The following is a 14,946-nucleotide window of genomic DNA, read 5'->3' as shown; positions in this document are numbered from 1 at the left end:
AAGCACAGGTGTTCAAAGATGTGCTCAGAGCAGTATGCATGGCCCTACAACTTTACCCTAGCTCTTTACTACTCGCTTAAAATTAGGTCGAAAAAGATTTTGTGTTATTTAAGGACCTGACATAAAAAAGGCCTCACCTACCATGAATCCCTTGCTATTAGGAAAAAAATGAGAGAAACCATGCAGATGTAATTTTCTCAGTGCACGAGACTTAACTGGCGGTCTGTCTACTTGTGGCAAGGAACCTGCAAACTAGTTCCACCCTCTGTGGACTACTTGGAATAAAAAGACAGAGAATATAATTTAACCAGGCTACAGTTTATTCGTGTCTTACAGATCGTGAAACAAGACTTCTGACAAGCACAGAGGGTAAAAATTTCTTGTCTTGATCGTTATGCAGAAAGATAGAACAGAAGAAAATAACTAGGTCTGATTAATGACATGCGAAAACATTTTGTAAGGTCAATTCCAGCCTTTAAACTGTAGCAAAGAGTGTTCTTAACAAGTCCTTTCGACAAAGTTGAACCGATAAGTCAGGAATGTTTCGACGTCTTTAGACGTTTATACCCTGTCTTTATGAATCAATTCCTTTACCAGCTCTGAGTGCTGGAACTCTGTGGGGTCTGTACATTGGAACTCGGTAGTTAGGCCGGTGAAGCATTTCTTCAGGGCATCTTTTGAGCTCGCGTAGATCATCTTCTCGCCGACACTTACTTCATCGCTGCACCTGTCAATGAGCCAAAGACTGTCAGTCGATTGCTGTTCTGCGCAAAAAAGTTCGCAGGGGACAAATAACTCATTGGCTCTGGCGCCTACTCCGCATTCCGTACATTAGTATGGAAAAATTAGGAGTACTTGTAATCCCCCTGGATCTAAATTGAGTATATCATAGGTTTTCCCCAGGATGTTTTGTTAGCTTTCCCCAAGCCATTTATAGTCTTGGGTAGAAATAGATGCGTTTTAAACAATGAGTAGAAGAGTAGAAGTCTCCCTGCACATAGAGCAACCCAAACAACTGTAAACAAGAAAGCTCTTGAAAAGATATATAATACTTCACTTTATACAGTCATGAAAGGTATTCCTTACCAAGAAATAAACACCAATTTCTGTGCTACGGACTGGTTTGGTCTGGTATAACAGAAGTCGAACAGGATGTAACGCGGCTCGTTGCCGAACTTCCTCTTCATGTCGTTAAAAATGTCTTCATTCCTAGACTGTGTACAGTTCTGAGGAAGTTTATCACCCAAGCGATCCACGACTATCTTCTTTTTGTCTCTTATCTTCATCACCACGTATGCATGCCTTTTTTTTAACTTGGCGTCGTTAAAAGCATCGATGACATTTTGATCAACACCAACTCCTGAAGACTGGAAAATAAATAAAAGGGTTGTGCCAATATGATTTTATACCATGAGTCAAATTATTCTCGCTTTTTGATTGGTTCTTACTTGTGATCAATTGGAAGACAGTTCAAACAATTAGATTCATGTTGTCGCGCGGTCTGTTACGTAACAGATCACCGAAGGCGTCAAAAGGTAGTATCTCCTTACCAGACATACATGGTTGCCACAGACATTACTGTACAAAATTCTTTTTCTATTCCATGACTTTTCCCTGATAAAAATATAATTCCCTAGCTGCCAAATAAATACGGAATACCACATGTAGTAGCTGCTTCTAGCCTCCCCTGACAGCTGTCCTTTCCATCCATTAATTTTACACTGATTATTTTTCAGCAGTTTTCAATTTTAATTTAGATCAGTTTGAGTGATCCAAAATTTTTCTTCCAGCCTTTATAGACTTTTACAATGTGTATTTTTCCTGCACCAAAATGAAATTTCATGATCATTCCCGGACCTTGAAGATTTTTTCCCTGGCCATATCCTGACCTGTGCAATCCTTACGTGAGAATACAATTTTGGGCAAGTTATTTCACAAGGGCATCCATGAAATCACTGATAATCACTTCGTTTTAATTTGCGGCGCCATGCTTGCAAATGTGCCTACTGAATCCCTACTGAAGTTGTTCAAGACCACACAGGTAACGTGGTACAAATTGAAGGAATTCTCCCATTGAACAACCTATGACAAATCTTTGGCAAGGTCTGCTTCAAGCCAAATGTCTACATCGCTAGAACTTATTCCGGATTCTGTAGCCCTGATCGACCCAAAAGGGTATTTATGCTCTCTCCCGCCCGCCCCCCACCCCCCCCCCCCCCCTGAATAGGATGTCAGTCCATCGCAGGGTTATTTCCAGCATTAAATTCAGTTCGCCGGTATTCATTTAGACACCTCGGTAAAGAAAAGCACTGTGAGAGAGCGTTTCTTGCTAGCATTAAATTACAAGCGACGAAACGAATTTTTCCTCTGATTTAGCTTCACTCTTTCTCGTGCATCCCCTTCAGTGCTTTTTTATAAGAGCTAAATATCAGTTTGAATAAATCCAGAGGAAAATTAAATGTACTCACCATCTTCTTTGCGGATCAAAATCGCTCTGAAAGAAAAGCAACCAATGCTTAAATTTAAGTCAGAATATTTCCAGATTCCATTCGCCATTGCTAAGCCTTATCTTAAGTGTGGAACGTCTTCAAAGTTTGGTAAGGTGAATTGAAATAGTGATTCCTTTCGTGTTGTGTTGTTTTGACTCTTTTTCTTGTGTACAGTTAAATAGATTAAAATTATCGACGAGTTCACGTATTAAAGCTTAGTTCAGCTCGCGCCCAAGTTCACTCTCGATTTGATTTTCTTGTTCTATCATCCTCGATTAGTCCTACTTCGGGCTCTTCAATTTTCCGTTTATGTTTAGCCGGAAGATGAGATAGTTTTAACTTAAGCCATATTCTAAACCTAAGGTACTCACTTGAAGAACTCGTTTTTCTTCAAATCACGAGAAAGAAAACTGACCTACCTTGGTTAGAATCCGGCGGGGTAGTTAAGAACGACAGAGTATCTGTGACGTGTATTTATCAGCTTATCAAGCGAAGATTTAATTAATTAGTGATGTCAGAAAGAGAAGCTGCATATCTAATTGCTCAATATAAATGCTGTTATAAAACACAAAGAAAACTTCACTTCACTTGCCAAGTTCACAAGTTTCCCGCCATTTCGCCGCGCGCGTCTGACTAACCCCGTGATTTGACAGCGTGCAATGATTGGTTAAAGTTTCGAGTGGTATTGGAGTCAGTTCAGTTTAACGTTTTTCCTCCTGCACGATGCACTCACACTTAAGTCAAAGAAAGCACGACGTTTGAACAGGGTCTTGCAGTATTTCATACTGGCCGAAGTTTTTTGTTCCGTAAAGTTGCTTTTGTGACTTCGACATATTCATGGACAATAAGTCTCATTTCTATCAAATTTCATACAATCTCAACCATCATATAAAAAGGTTGAGTGTTTTCTAACCATGTATGGGGGTGGGGTGGGGTGGGGTTGGGGGTTACATAGATGTCTGCATGACTTCTTCTCGGGTCGGTAAAAGCGTACTGTAGCTATGTAAAAGGGGTAACATTTTCTATAGAAGGTAAATTAAAGGGTTACCTTTTCTGTCAAAAATGGTAAATAAAAGGCCGAGCGTTTAGACCAAGGGACGGAGCCTCCCCATAGTCCTCCCCATAGTACCTCTCGGAGGAAACGTTGGTTGGCTGTGACCAGCGGTATTCCAAGAAAATTCAACATGGCTTCCTTCTGTGAAAATGGCGGGTAACACAAATATTCTATTTTGTTTCAGTTATTACCTGCAACTGTGGTAATGTACACTCTTGTAAATCGAGATGAAGGTAGTTCAGTGTATAATTTTGTCAAAGAATTGTTGTTAACTGCATCATCGGCGAACAAACAGTGGAGCCAAGCCCATCAAGATTACGAGCGATTCAACTTGATGCTCGGTGAGAGAAAACCAAAGGGTTTCGACTACACAAGAATAGGTAAGCTTGATTAGCTCAATTAATCCTTCTCACATTTTTCAAGGAGTGCTTTCTTGTAAAAAGATTTTTCTAGCAGTCTGTGATCGTCTGTAGGTCGATCGGAAGGATTGTCCACATGTATGTGCTAAAAAAACAAAACAAAAAAAACAAAAACAAAAATATGTCAGATTGTTCATTATTATGTACCGATCAAATATATAACACCCCTGCGGGCATGACCCTGGCACGGAATTTGACAAGTCGATGTGTCCTGGGAGGCGGGAATTCGAGATCAGCAGTTGATATGGAGATGGGGAATTTGACTCTAAATGAGTTAGGGGGATTCGAACAAGTTGCCTTAAGATCATGGTGAGGATTTCCAGAAGGCATCAAGAGAGAATGTAGTTCTTTGTATATGTTGTTGATCAAAAACAATACCTTCAAAAGGTTGGTGCAGTGTTAAATGATATTAGAAACTAAATATAATTTGTGAAAATTTAGTCTCTTCAATATAAGTTTAATAATACATGAAATAATTATTTCTTGGCACAGTGGAAGCCAACAGCAGTTGTTCGAGTGCAATTTTTTTTCTTTTCCATTACTTAATTTTCTAAGGCGTGACCTGGGGGTTGGGGAATTTATCCATGGGAGGGAGACTTCTATATTAAAAAGGTTGGAGATGTTTGTCAGAAAATTTGAATCAAACCCCTAAAGGAGAACAATCTGGGGGTGGCCTTAGTTTTACTCAACCTCTAAAAGATACCACTTAAAATGAAATAAGCTTAATAACAAGTAGACTTTCTAAAAGTCCTTTCCAATGATATTTCCATTGTTAGTTTTGCCGCTGGAAAGGACTTTTCCCACTTGCAGCGCGCCAAATTTTACCGGTGGATTTTTCCATTGGTGACCTAAATACACATTAACCAATGAACAAACAAGTACTGACCATATGTCATGATGTCGCACACGACCAACAACACCTCGCAGAGCAAATCTCTGCTGAGTTCAAGTACTACAAAAATCTTTTTCATTTAGCGATTGTTCTTGGATTTACTTAAGGATATGAATTTTATGGTAGCAATTGAATATGGTTTATCCAACTTAATTTCAAGTCTTTGAAAGACAGACAGGGAAAAGCAGTGGAAGGCTATTTATCCAACCAATAAGTGTTTGTTTACTTACAGATGCAATCTGAGCTCTTGCCTGATCTGGATCGTTTCAGAGAATTAAGTTTGGACCTTTCAAAGAAGAACAGTTTGTGTAATTGTTGCACTTTTAGATGATTTATTGAATGACCAAGTAACTTCTCTACAAAGAAAGGGCATTGCAGCAAATTTGCATTGGCTGTTTTACCAACTTTACTTTAAGCAGTCATCGATCGATGAAGGACTTTTGGGAACAGCGATTTTATTCTCTGCCGTTTGTTGCAACTTCGATTCTCAACGTTATTTAATCAAGAGAGCTTTAATTCACCTTCACATTTCATTACCGAGCTTAAAATTTACCATCTTTATTAACTTATCACTACTCACGATGAATTCAATAGCATTGATCCTAGCAGTATGCAGGACACCTATCATATATGAACTCAGTTAAATGACCTTGCTCTCCATGCGTTTTCGTAGCTCAGTGGATAGAGTGCCCACCCGGTGTTCGGGAGGTCATGGGTTCAATTCCTGTCGGGGATTCAGAATTTTTCTTTGTCCCACGCTCGTGTCATGTTGATTAATTCACCTTCCTAATTCCTTCTCCTTTAGTTAGTTCGGATTCTTATCAGTACAACCTAGATCTACATAAGTTTATAGCATTTGTCAGGCAGTTCTCTGGTCGATCACTGGTTAATCTCTAATCTAGACGACCAATCTAGACTAAAACAAATGAGCTCAATTCCCGATCGCTTTAAACATGGTTGTGACTTTTCAGGAGGCTTTACTCAATGGAACAGCTTTTGCTGTTTGTCAATATAGCTGACTACATACTGCACTGTACACAAATAAATTCATTTGAGTTAGGGAACAGCACTCGTAAATGTTTTGATGAAAATCATTTTCTGCTTTTGCGACGATCGTGCATGGAGCACACGAAAAGTGAAAAATATCAATCATGTTTTTCGCACCAAAAATTTACGTTCTGATTCACATTCCTGCAAGTGAAACAAGTCAACATCTCACAACTTACGTTGCTCGCTCTCGCCCTCGCAATTTCGCCGCTCGAAGATTACGCTTGTTGCTTGAGATAAGTAAGTCAAGGTTTCAGAAAAGGTCAACTTGTGGCAAGTCCAAATAACAAGCTGCTGTTCAGGAAAGAAGCCACCACTAATAAATTGGACTTGAGAGAGTGGTAGAAACCAGGCCTGAAAATGGAAATGAGAGTGTATTCTAAAAGTGCACCCTAAAAGATACTTTGATTGTTAAAATAGTGGCATTTTGTCCTGAACACCCTAACTGAGACTAAAATCCTTGGTTTACACCTCTAAGAGAGAAGACAAGCATCCCCGACCTTTTCATGTGGGAGTAGCCCCCTAGGGTATTTATCATGTCGTGTGACCCCAAGGTGGGGCATTTTAACACCACTGACATAAGGGGCTGTTATCCTTACCATCTGTTATGGCTGAGCATGCTTGATGGGTCCTTGATTTTATGGGTGAAATTGCCTGTTGCTGATAGAATTCATCCACAAAGTAACATGTACAGGTTTGAAGGACAAGGCTTTAGGAGACTCAAAACATAATGACAGCTCTGTATGACATGAATTGGGTCCAGTTTCAAGTGAATGACTTTATTGTGAAAGCTGAAAGAAACCTTTAAGGTTACTCCAAATCTTCATGGGGCTACTTTTTCCAAATTTTCTTCTTTCCAACCAAATTAAAGTTCATTATTCAAGGTAACATTTTCCATAAAATGAAAATAAAACATTAAAATGCACACAAGTTATTGGGAAAAAGAAATTTTTTAATAAAAGTTAATAAACCGTCAAGGTGTCATAATCCCCAAAAGGCATGGACTCCTCAGCGACCTTTTCACGGCAAACGGCTTAATCCAGAGATCCTATATCAAATACTTTCAATTTGAGATTTCATGTCCGTCAAGAGTGCCTTTTTGTAATCACGCTTCAGCAGTTGCTCCTCAGTTTCTTACTGTTTTGTTGCAAATTGCTTTTTTCCGTTTTGCCCTTTATTGTTGACCACCGGCCTAAAATGTATGCGCCTAAAACGTGACTGTAACACTATCACCTTACCGCGAAGCTCAACTTTCCTTACTGTGAACGCTAGGGGTTCTGTTATTTCATTGGCTGGCGGCATTTTGAGTTGACATATCCCTCTCAGAAGGCGTGACATGTTTTTTTCAAGAGAATCCTTCGTCTTTAAATTAATTAATAGGGTATGTAGAATCGATGGTTTTCCTTGAAATTTGCTAAGAACATTCACTGATAGATATGGAACAAACACGTGTTGGTGAATTCTTTTATGTCAAATACTTTTCTCATGGCGGGCTCTAACGCAACATGTTACACAAATTTTTCGATAGTGGAACTTGACAGATCGATAAAAAGATAACCAACAGAAATGAAAGAAAATGGTGACACGCTTTGAGAGATTCATGCTTTGTGATTAACACTGCACAGTTATTTTGCATCAACAATCGCATTTGATACCCAATTAATTCGCCAGAATTTCAGTCAGTTGTTTTGTCGTTAACGGCTTCTGCTGTCTTAGGGAAGTAGCTGGCAAAAAAGAATATAATTTTATTGAATTCTACATTTTATAACCTTTCTATTGATATATAGTTTGTGGAGGTTCCCTTCAAAACAGCGCACGTACAAATTTTTTTCTGGAGGACACCCACAAAGGTTTAAAGGCTCAATTTAGATTATTAAACAATTCCTGCTTCAAACTTGTTTGATGCAGGAGTCATTAGCCAAATTCAGACTGACTTAAAATTTGTCTCTAAGTAATGTGGACAACCCCATAAATTAGATAGATTCACATTCAAGGGTTATTATTAGTTAGTAGCTTAATAACACAAAGTACAGGCAGTTAAATGGTGGTCTGTCAGGTTTTCTTTGGCCAATCTCAAAGGAACTGTTAAGGAAACACAAATTGTTATCTATGTTTAGTGGAAAGTTTATGTTGTGTTTCTTCTTAGGTCATATTTCAGGGTTGTGTCAAGCAGTCAATTACTATCGAGGCTCTGAAAAACTTCTCTGTAAAAAGGTACCTCTAGTGAAGTAAGTGAACATTTGGTGATATGAAAACCAAGAATTACATATAAATTTGCTTGAAGAAGAGAGTATATATAACAGTACTATTATCATCATGTGAAACAAAGCTTAAAGCATTTTTAATACCATGAGAACTAGAAACCTTCCCAGAGGTGCAACTGAAAGTGAGTGTCTTCTTAATACAGGTTTGTTGACAATGCACAGTATTTGATGTGTATACCCAAGCGGGGGGGTGGATTTTCGATCATGTTAATCATCTAAAATTAAAATTTATAAGATAAAATTTCAACGCAGTAACTGTAAAATTACAATAATAACAATTATAATTGTAACATTCAGCGGTAAATCTCAATAACACACTTCCAGATTGGTGTTATTTATATATGTATCAAATTGAAAAAGAAGAAAAATCCTAACGTCAGTTGTAATATAATCAGAAAGATTAGAAGATCAAACCTAACTGAGTTATATTACCGGTATATTTTAATTCTTATATCATCTCCAGGTTCATTCGGTCATTAGCTGAGAGTGAGGCTGAAACATATCAATGGCTGCCTGTTTCATTTATCATTTTGCCGAAACAAGTGCAATCAAAATCTGAGTCAAGAAGGAAATTCAGTAGCAAATATTCTGATGAAAGAGAGGAGCTTGTGGCTTTTGCAGGCAGCTGTGAAGGGAAAGTTTGGATAGCTAAGTCATCATCTGGAGCAAAAGGTGAATTGCCAGAATTACAACGTTACAACAACAAAGGCTAGTGTGGCCGAGCAAAAAACTGAAACAAATAATTCAAACTGAACATAACATTATTAAGAATCCCAACTGGCTGGAGGCAAACCAGTTGGCTATTTACAAGTGTGACCAAGGATTTAAACTCGGGGCTACCGTGAAACAAATCCAGGTAGTGGTCAGAGCAGTACTTGAACACAGCACTGCTGGATTATGAGTCCCATGTACTGACGACTCGGCCATGCTGCCTCCAAATATCAGGCATATTTAGTGTGTACTACTCAAGTGAATAGTGTTTTCTGCATGTGCTCATTGGCTAACTCAAAAGTTATTATCAAGTAGTATTCACCTCCTCCACTGGCAGAGCATTGTTGGCACCCTTTGCTCCACTAGGAGCCTAATGGATCAAGTCATTCACTTCCAAGCAGCAGAACAGAAGAAAAATTGCTTCCTGTTTTGCTGTGGTTACCAAAAAGGCTTTTTTTTGGTCTGCTTGTTATTCAGCTTGTGTGGTATGTACATGTACTAAAACAATTTTTCACCTCAGTATCAGTGAAAGTTGTGTATTTTTACCATGCCCTTTCACTGCTCAGTAAATATCCACCACTATTCCCTTTTCAGTGGCTTTTGTTTCTAGGTGTGCATTATCTCTTGTTAAGTATTATACACCTAACAGTGTTGCAAAGTTTTCATAGTCTTAAATATTTCTCCTGATTCCTTCCATCTTCAGGAATCTAGCAAGTTCCTCTCCTGTTTTGCCCTCCTCCCCTCTCAACAGCTAGCTAGTATCATAACCAGTGAAATAATGGGAGAAGAGAAATCCCTATAACCCATGTCAACTATGAAATGCAAACACTTTGTTGTCACTGAGTAGCCAGCACGAAGTACATGGTTAATTTAAAACAGATTGAAGTAATAAGTCTTTTTTTTCCTTTTGTTTCAAACAGGGAAAGACATTTTCATTTCTGATGATATCAAAGAAATCCTGGCCTTTGTTGATGAGCAAACACAAGGCTTTGTTGTACAGAAGTACATTGAGAACCCTCTACTTCTTGATAAAAATAGAAAATTTGACATAAGGCACGTAAAGTTTCAACAAACTTTAACTTTTAACTAAAATGGGAAATGTTTTACCCTGTAAATCTGGAATTAGATTTTTTTATCAGCAAAGTACTGCTGAACTGGTCACCATTTTCAAGTTTCTGGTGTAACCATTAACTGGAGCTTTGTACAGAGACACCATAATGGTGTACCTCAGTAAAGCACAATTCTTTCCCTAATTTTTCAGTCCAGGGATTGGTGATTGAACCTAACACAATAAGAGAATGAATATTTCAAGGTAGATCAGTAGTTCCTTTATGTGCTCTAGTTTTTAACTTCTAAGGCCAGTGTACAGGCTTTTTCAGGTAGGAACGACTCAGATAGCAACAAATCTTCGTTGGTACCCCGCACTGATGTACAACTCAGTAATTTTCTGTAACAGCTAACACCCTTGAATTCTACATGTTTGTCTTTGCTGCACTGTACAGCACCGCTGTGTATTGCAAGGTATGGTGTGTTACGACCTAGCAAGGTGTGGTATGGCACAGCATGTCATGGGATGAGATAACACAGCACACCATGCCATGGCATGGCACAGCATGGCACATAGTACTAGTCCGTAAGTACTAAATGGATCATTACCAGTTCTTTTTTTTTATTATTGTTTGTTAGGTGTTGGGTGCTGCTGGATCATAAATACACCATTCATGTTTTCTCGGAGGGAGTGCTGCGAACATCATCTGAACCATATGATGCAAACAACCTGAGGAATATCACTAGTCATCTCACAAACCACTGTATACAGGTAAATAATGATCTTATAAACTTGTATATTTAAGCTCCTTTTCTCTTTAATTCTCTCCATGATGTTTGGTTTAATGTGATCAGTAATACTGTTGAAGGTGTGATGGTTTGGTGTGAAAGAGTACAACTTAATTGTTACTGGTGGGTTAATTTCACCCAACATTTTGCATCATGCTTTGTAAAGTGAAAGCTTGATTGCAGTCTGTAACACTTACTTTTATCATTTACGTAGTGCTTCTATTGTGGGAAATGCACCTATACAGTCGAACCTCTGGTTGCGACCACCTATCGTAAGTGACCACCTCTCCTCAGCAACCATTTTCCCAAAATTCCAAAAGTTTCCAAATCAGATTGCTATATTTGGAACCTCTTGTAAGCAGCCACCTCTCATTAGCGACTGCAGCCACTTTTAGAGCTATAAGTTTAAAATTTTCTTTTGTTTTTAACCTCCCATAAGCGACCATTTGACAGATAATAGAGAGGAAATTGGATAATAAGGTGTTGTAACATTATCCATATTCTTGGGTAGTGCAAAAGATGGAAATATTTCAATGGGAAAGCAGATTTTGTCTCGAAATTGACTTTTTACATGAATAAATTGTTTAAAACATCAGGTAAGTGTCTGCAGTTACGATATGCTGATGTGGCAAAATTTTGATCCACCATGGTCCAAGCTCTTGTAAGCGACCACCTCCCGTTAGTGACCGCCTCGACTTGACATTTTAGGTAGCCGCTTACAGAAGGTTTGACTGTATTTGCATATTTTGAAAAGGTAAACGATGGTTTGGTAAAAGTATGAAAAATACAAAAATTGCGTTAAAACCCTGAATAAGGTGTAGTTTGATCTGAGAGTGGTAAGGGTGTTGCACAGGTTAGTGATCCACTTAAAGAGACATGCAATAAACCAATTTTGATATATTAAAATTCAGCCTAAAACAACAGACCTCAGTACAAGGCTCTGGGAAATAATTATTACCGAATTTGTGGGGTTTATTCCCCGGAGCCTCATGCTGAAGTCTATTGTTTTAGGATGAATTTTAATATGTCGAAATTGGTTTATTACCAGAACACACGACCCCTATGGATACCAGTCTTTGAGCTGGCCACCCTGTAAAAATCAAGATTTACTTGACCTTACTTTACTTTGTATGCTACAGATACATTCAACTGCCGGCCTTGCTCTCAGTCCTTTTAATATGTGATTTTTTTATTTTATCCACAGGAGGAATATTCTGGACATTTTGGACAGTATGAGGAAGGAAATGAAATGTTCTTCACTGAGTTCTCTAGGTTAGCCTATATGTGAATATTATTGTTATCCAACAGAGATGTTCATTCATTAGCACAGAATAAATTATGTGTATCAAACATGCTTAATGAAAGCTTTGTGAGTCAGTTTTAGTGTAATTTATTAAAATTAAAATTTAATTTAATTGAAAAGTGATCTATTTATTCTTCTTACATATGGGTTGATTACGATGTTTTTTATTTCTAGGTACCTTGAAGGGACATACCATGTGTCCCTGGCAACAGACATTTTACCTCAGATTAACACTATTGTCAAGAAATGCCTGCTTGGACTCAAAGAGGTGAGATTCCTGCAGATAAATGTTGTAATACCTAAAAAGTTATGAACACTTTAAGTCAGTGTGAATAGGGTGAAGTTGTCCTTTTCATGAACCATAATGCAAATAGTTTGGCTCGTGCAGCCATATTTAGCAATAAAAACCTAACAGGGTCAGTAAAATTGCTACTGACTGCTGTAGTGGAGAGTTAATTATATAATTTCTAACGTAGGAATTGACGACAGAAGGTCTTGGATATTACAGTTTTCAGCTGTTTGGATTTGATTTCATGATCGATGCTCAGTTCCATGTGTGGCTGCTGGAAGTTAATGGTGCCCCGGCTTGTGCAAAGTAAGATGTTTTTATCATTTAGCTCTACTAACTTAGATCTTTTTTCAGTTTTTAAACTTTTCAGCCAACTTCCTCCCCTCTCAGACTCTGATATCAATGATGTATTGCAAAATTTTCTCACATTTTTTCATATCACCATTTTTACTTAAATGCTTCTTTATAATTGATTTGTTTTTCAGTGGAGCGCCTTGTTACTTATTTTGTGTACTAGAAACCCTGCCAAAACTAACTTTTACTGCTGCTGGGTTAATTAGCAATGTCAATGAATCTGTGAACAGTTGACGCTGGAGGTTAGAATAACACCAGAGCAAAAAACTTTAAACATTTTGTTAAGAGTCGTGGTCAGATTAGTAAACTGACCTCTTTTTCTTTTCTTTTAGAGCACTGCTACCAGACCTGGCTCAAGATCTTGTGCAGAAAGCCATTGAGCCAATCTTTCCTACAACTGACAGCATGGAGCCTTGTGACAGCTGTGAATCAGGCGACAAAAAGCAAGACACTTGTAAAGGATTTTTTAAGATCATTTAATTGAAATCATTTGAATGATAACATTGAAATAACAACAATGACAAATGGCATCTCGCCTGTAAAAATTATTTTATATTGTTTTGAAGTATTTATCTCTGCGTTTATTCATGACTTTCACTTGTGAAAATAGAACACATGATTAGCTGAGAGTAATTATAGTGATCAACCTTTTCGGTCAGTACTTATGATTTACAATCAGTGTAATACAATGTGCAAAAAAAGGACAAGTAAAGGAATGATGTGTGTAAATACCAAGCAGGAATCTATTGTTTTAATGTGTACAACTTATGTTTAAATCTAAATCTAAATCTAAATCTAAATATTATTACGTCGGCAACATCCAGAGGACATCACGCCAACTCTGAAACATTCAGTCGCGAGGGGCCCGAGGTCGGCCTGAGGTCGGCCTGAGGTCCTGTCAGTATGGACCGACTGCAACAAGGTCCGTACAAAAATTATCAAGGGCCGATATTCTCTCTGTTAATAAGAGATTTATTGCATAACTGAAGGACAACGTACACTTCAAGCGCCCTATTTTAATGGGGAGCCGAAAGTGTCCTTTTAGAAAAGTAAGTCGTGAAGCTACAAGAAAACGTACGCACTGCAGTTATCGTATCATGTTGTACAAGTTATGTTTCTTACAGTTTCTTACTTCCTTAATGTCGAGATTTTAATTTCTTTAAAAGTATTCTACCGCACTTTACACTCAGATTATTCCATTTCAAAAAACCTTACTCTATCAGAAGAAGCATTCCACATTACTGCGCCTTTCAATAACATGCGGACTCTAAAATTCAAAGCTCAACTGACAAATGCGTTTTTCGCTACCGTCAATCAAATGTCCGGCGGCTCCTCCCAGCTTCCCACTACTGCCGAGCACTGTTTCGTTGTCAGAACTCTGCTCAACGATTTGATTACCGAGCGCTCGGCAGTCTTCTTATTAAAAGAGTATAGCTGTCTGGATTCGACTCCGCGCCCTCCCCTCCCTCCTTCGACAAAAAAAAAACCAATCGAAACGTCAAAATCAAAAAAATATAAACACATGTAAGCAAACTAAACGGGTGTTGTTGTTTTTAGCTATTTGTCTCGCAGTTTTCAATATATTTCCTTTCTGTAAGTCATCTCTCCTTACCCCATTTCAAAATACATTTGCTGTTTTCAAGCTGTGTGGCTGATTTCCCTTTCAGGGGATTTTTGACTTTGCTCAGTTAAGGGCCCATTAACCGAATTCATGCGCGCGCTCGCGCGCGTTGCTAAGGAGGTGAAATTTCACTTCCGGTTACTTACGTCAGCCTGAGTGCGGAAAATAAAAACAACTCATTAACTTGCAAATTCGCTTACATTTTAGATGTTTTTCTTTGTGTTTCACAAAATGTAAGATAAAAAAAGTACAAGCAAAGACAAAATAAGAGAAAGACAGAAAAACAAGAACAATAGAAAGAGAAAACTAACTCCGTGTGGCTTTGTCTGATCTTACCGAAGTGCTGCTGGTAGTGTAAATTGCGCACGCGCTGATAGGGTAACTTCCAATATATATCGGGCGCACTTCCGGTTTCTTTAAATACTAAAGGGAACGCGGTTTTTCATTAAATCCAGTCTTTTTCGACGAATTTCGATTAAAGTCAACGTTGGAAACATAGCTATGCATTCCATTTTCGAAATCATGCTTTTTTCGAGAAAATTGCGAAGTTTTCAATGTTTTGAAATTCTCTCAAAATCTGACCTTTTAGAAATGAAACAAAATCTATGCATAGCGTAATGAGGATTTAAATTAAAATGTTAAATCAATGAAAAAAATCCCGATAAAG

At 38.1% G+C, this 14,946-nt stretch overlaps 2 protein-coding genes across 2 annotated transcripts; one reads left to right on the top strand and one right to left on the bottom strand.

Annotated features, from left to right (window-relative positions):
• Positions 1–302: 302 nt before the first annotated feature.
• LOC145485747 (uncharacterized) lies at positions 303–1,339 on the bottom strand. Its single transcript, XM_081464364.1, has 2 exons — positions 1,087–1,339; positions 303–727 (listed from the first exon to the last, which is right to left on the bottom strand). Exons 1-2 carry the CDS (start codon positions 1,284–1,286, stop codon positions 562–564), a joined length of 366 nt encoding a protein of 121 aa, XP_081320490.1. The 5' UTR covers positions 1,287–1,339; the 3' UTR covers positions 303–561.
• Positions 1,340–3,039: 1,700 nt separating this feature from the next.
• LOC145485757 (tubulin--tyrosine ligase-like) lies at positions 3,040–14,649 on the top strand. Its single transcript, XM_081464378.1, has 9 exons — positions 3,040–3,923; positions 8,048–8,129; positions 8,629–8,837; positions 9,797–9,929; positions 10,563–10,695; positions 11,917–11,984; positions 12,190–12,283; positions 12,492–12,610; positions 12,991–14,649. The coding sequence occupies exons 1-9, from the start codon at positions 3,749–3,751 to the stop codon at positions 13,136–13,138; spliced, it is 1,161 nt and encodes a 386-aa protein (XP_081320504.1). The 5' UTR covers positions 3,040–3,748; the 3' UTR covers positions 13,139–14,649.
• Positions 14,650–14,946: the final 297 nt, after the last annotated feature.

This window comes from Orbicella franksi, chromosome 4 (genome assembly GCF_964199315.1).
Source record: "Orbicella franksi chromosome 4, jaOrbFran1.1, whole genome shotgun sequence".
Classification (NCBI taxonomy): domain Eukaryota; kingdom Metazoa; phylum Cnidaria; class Anthozoa; order Scleractinia; family Merulinidae; genus Orbicella; species Orbicella franksi.
This window is presented reverse-complemented; position numbering and strand designations above follow the sequence as displayed.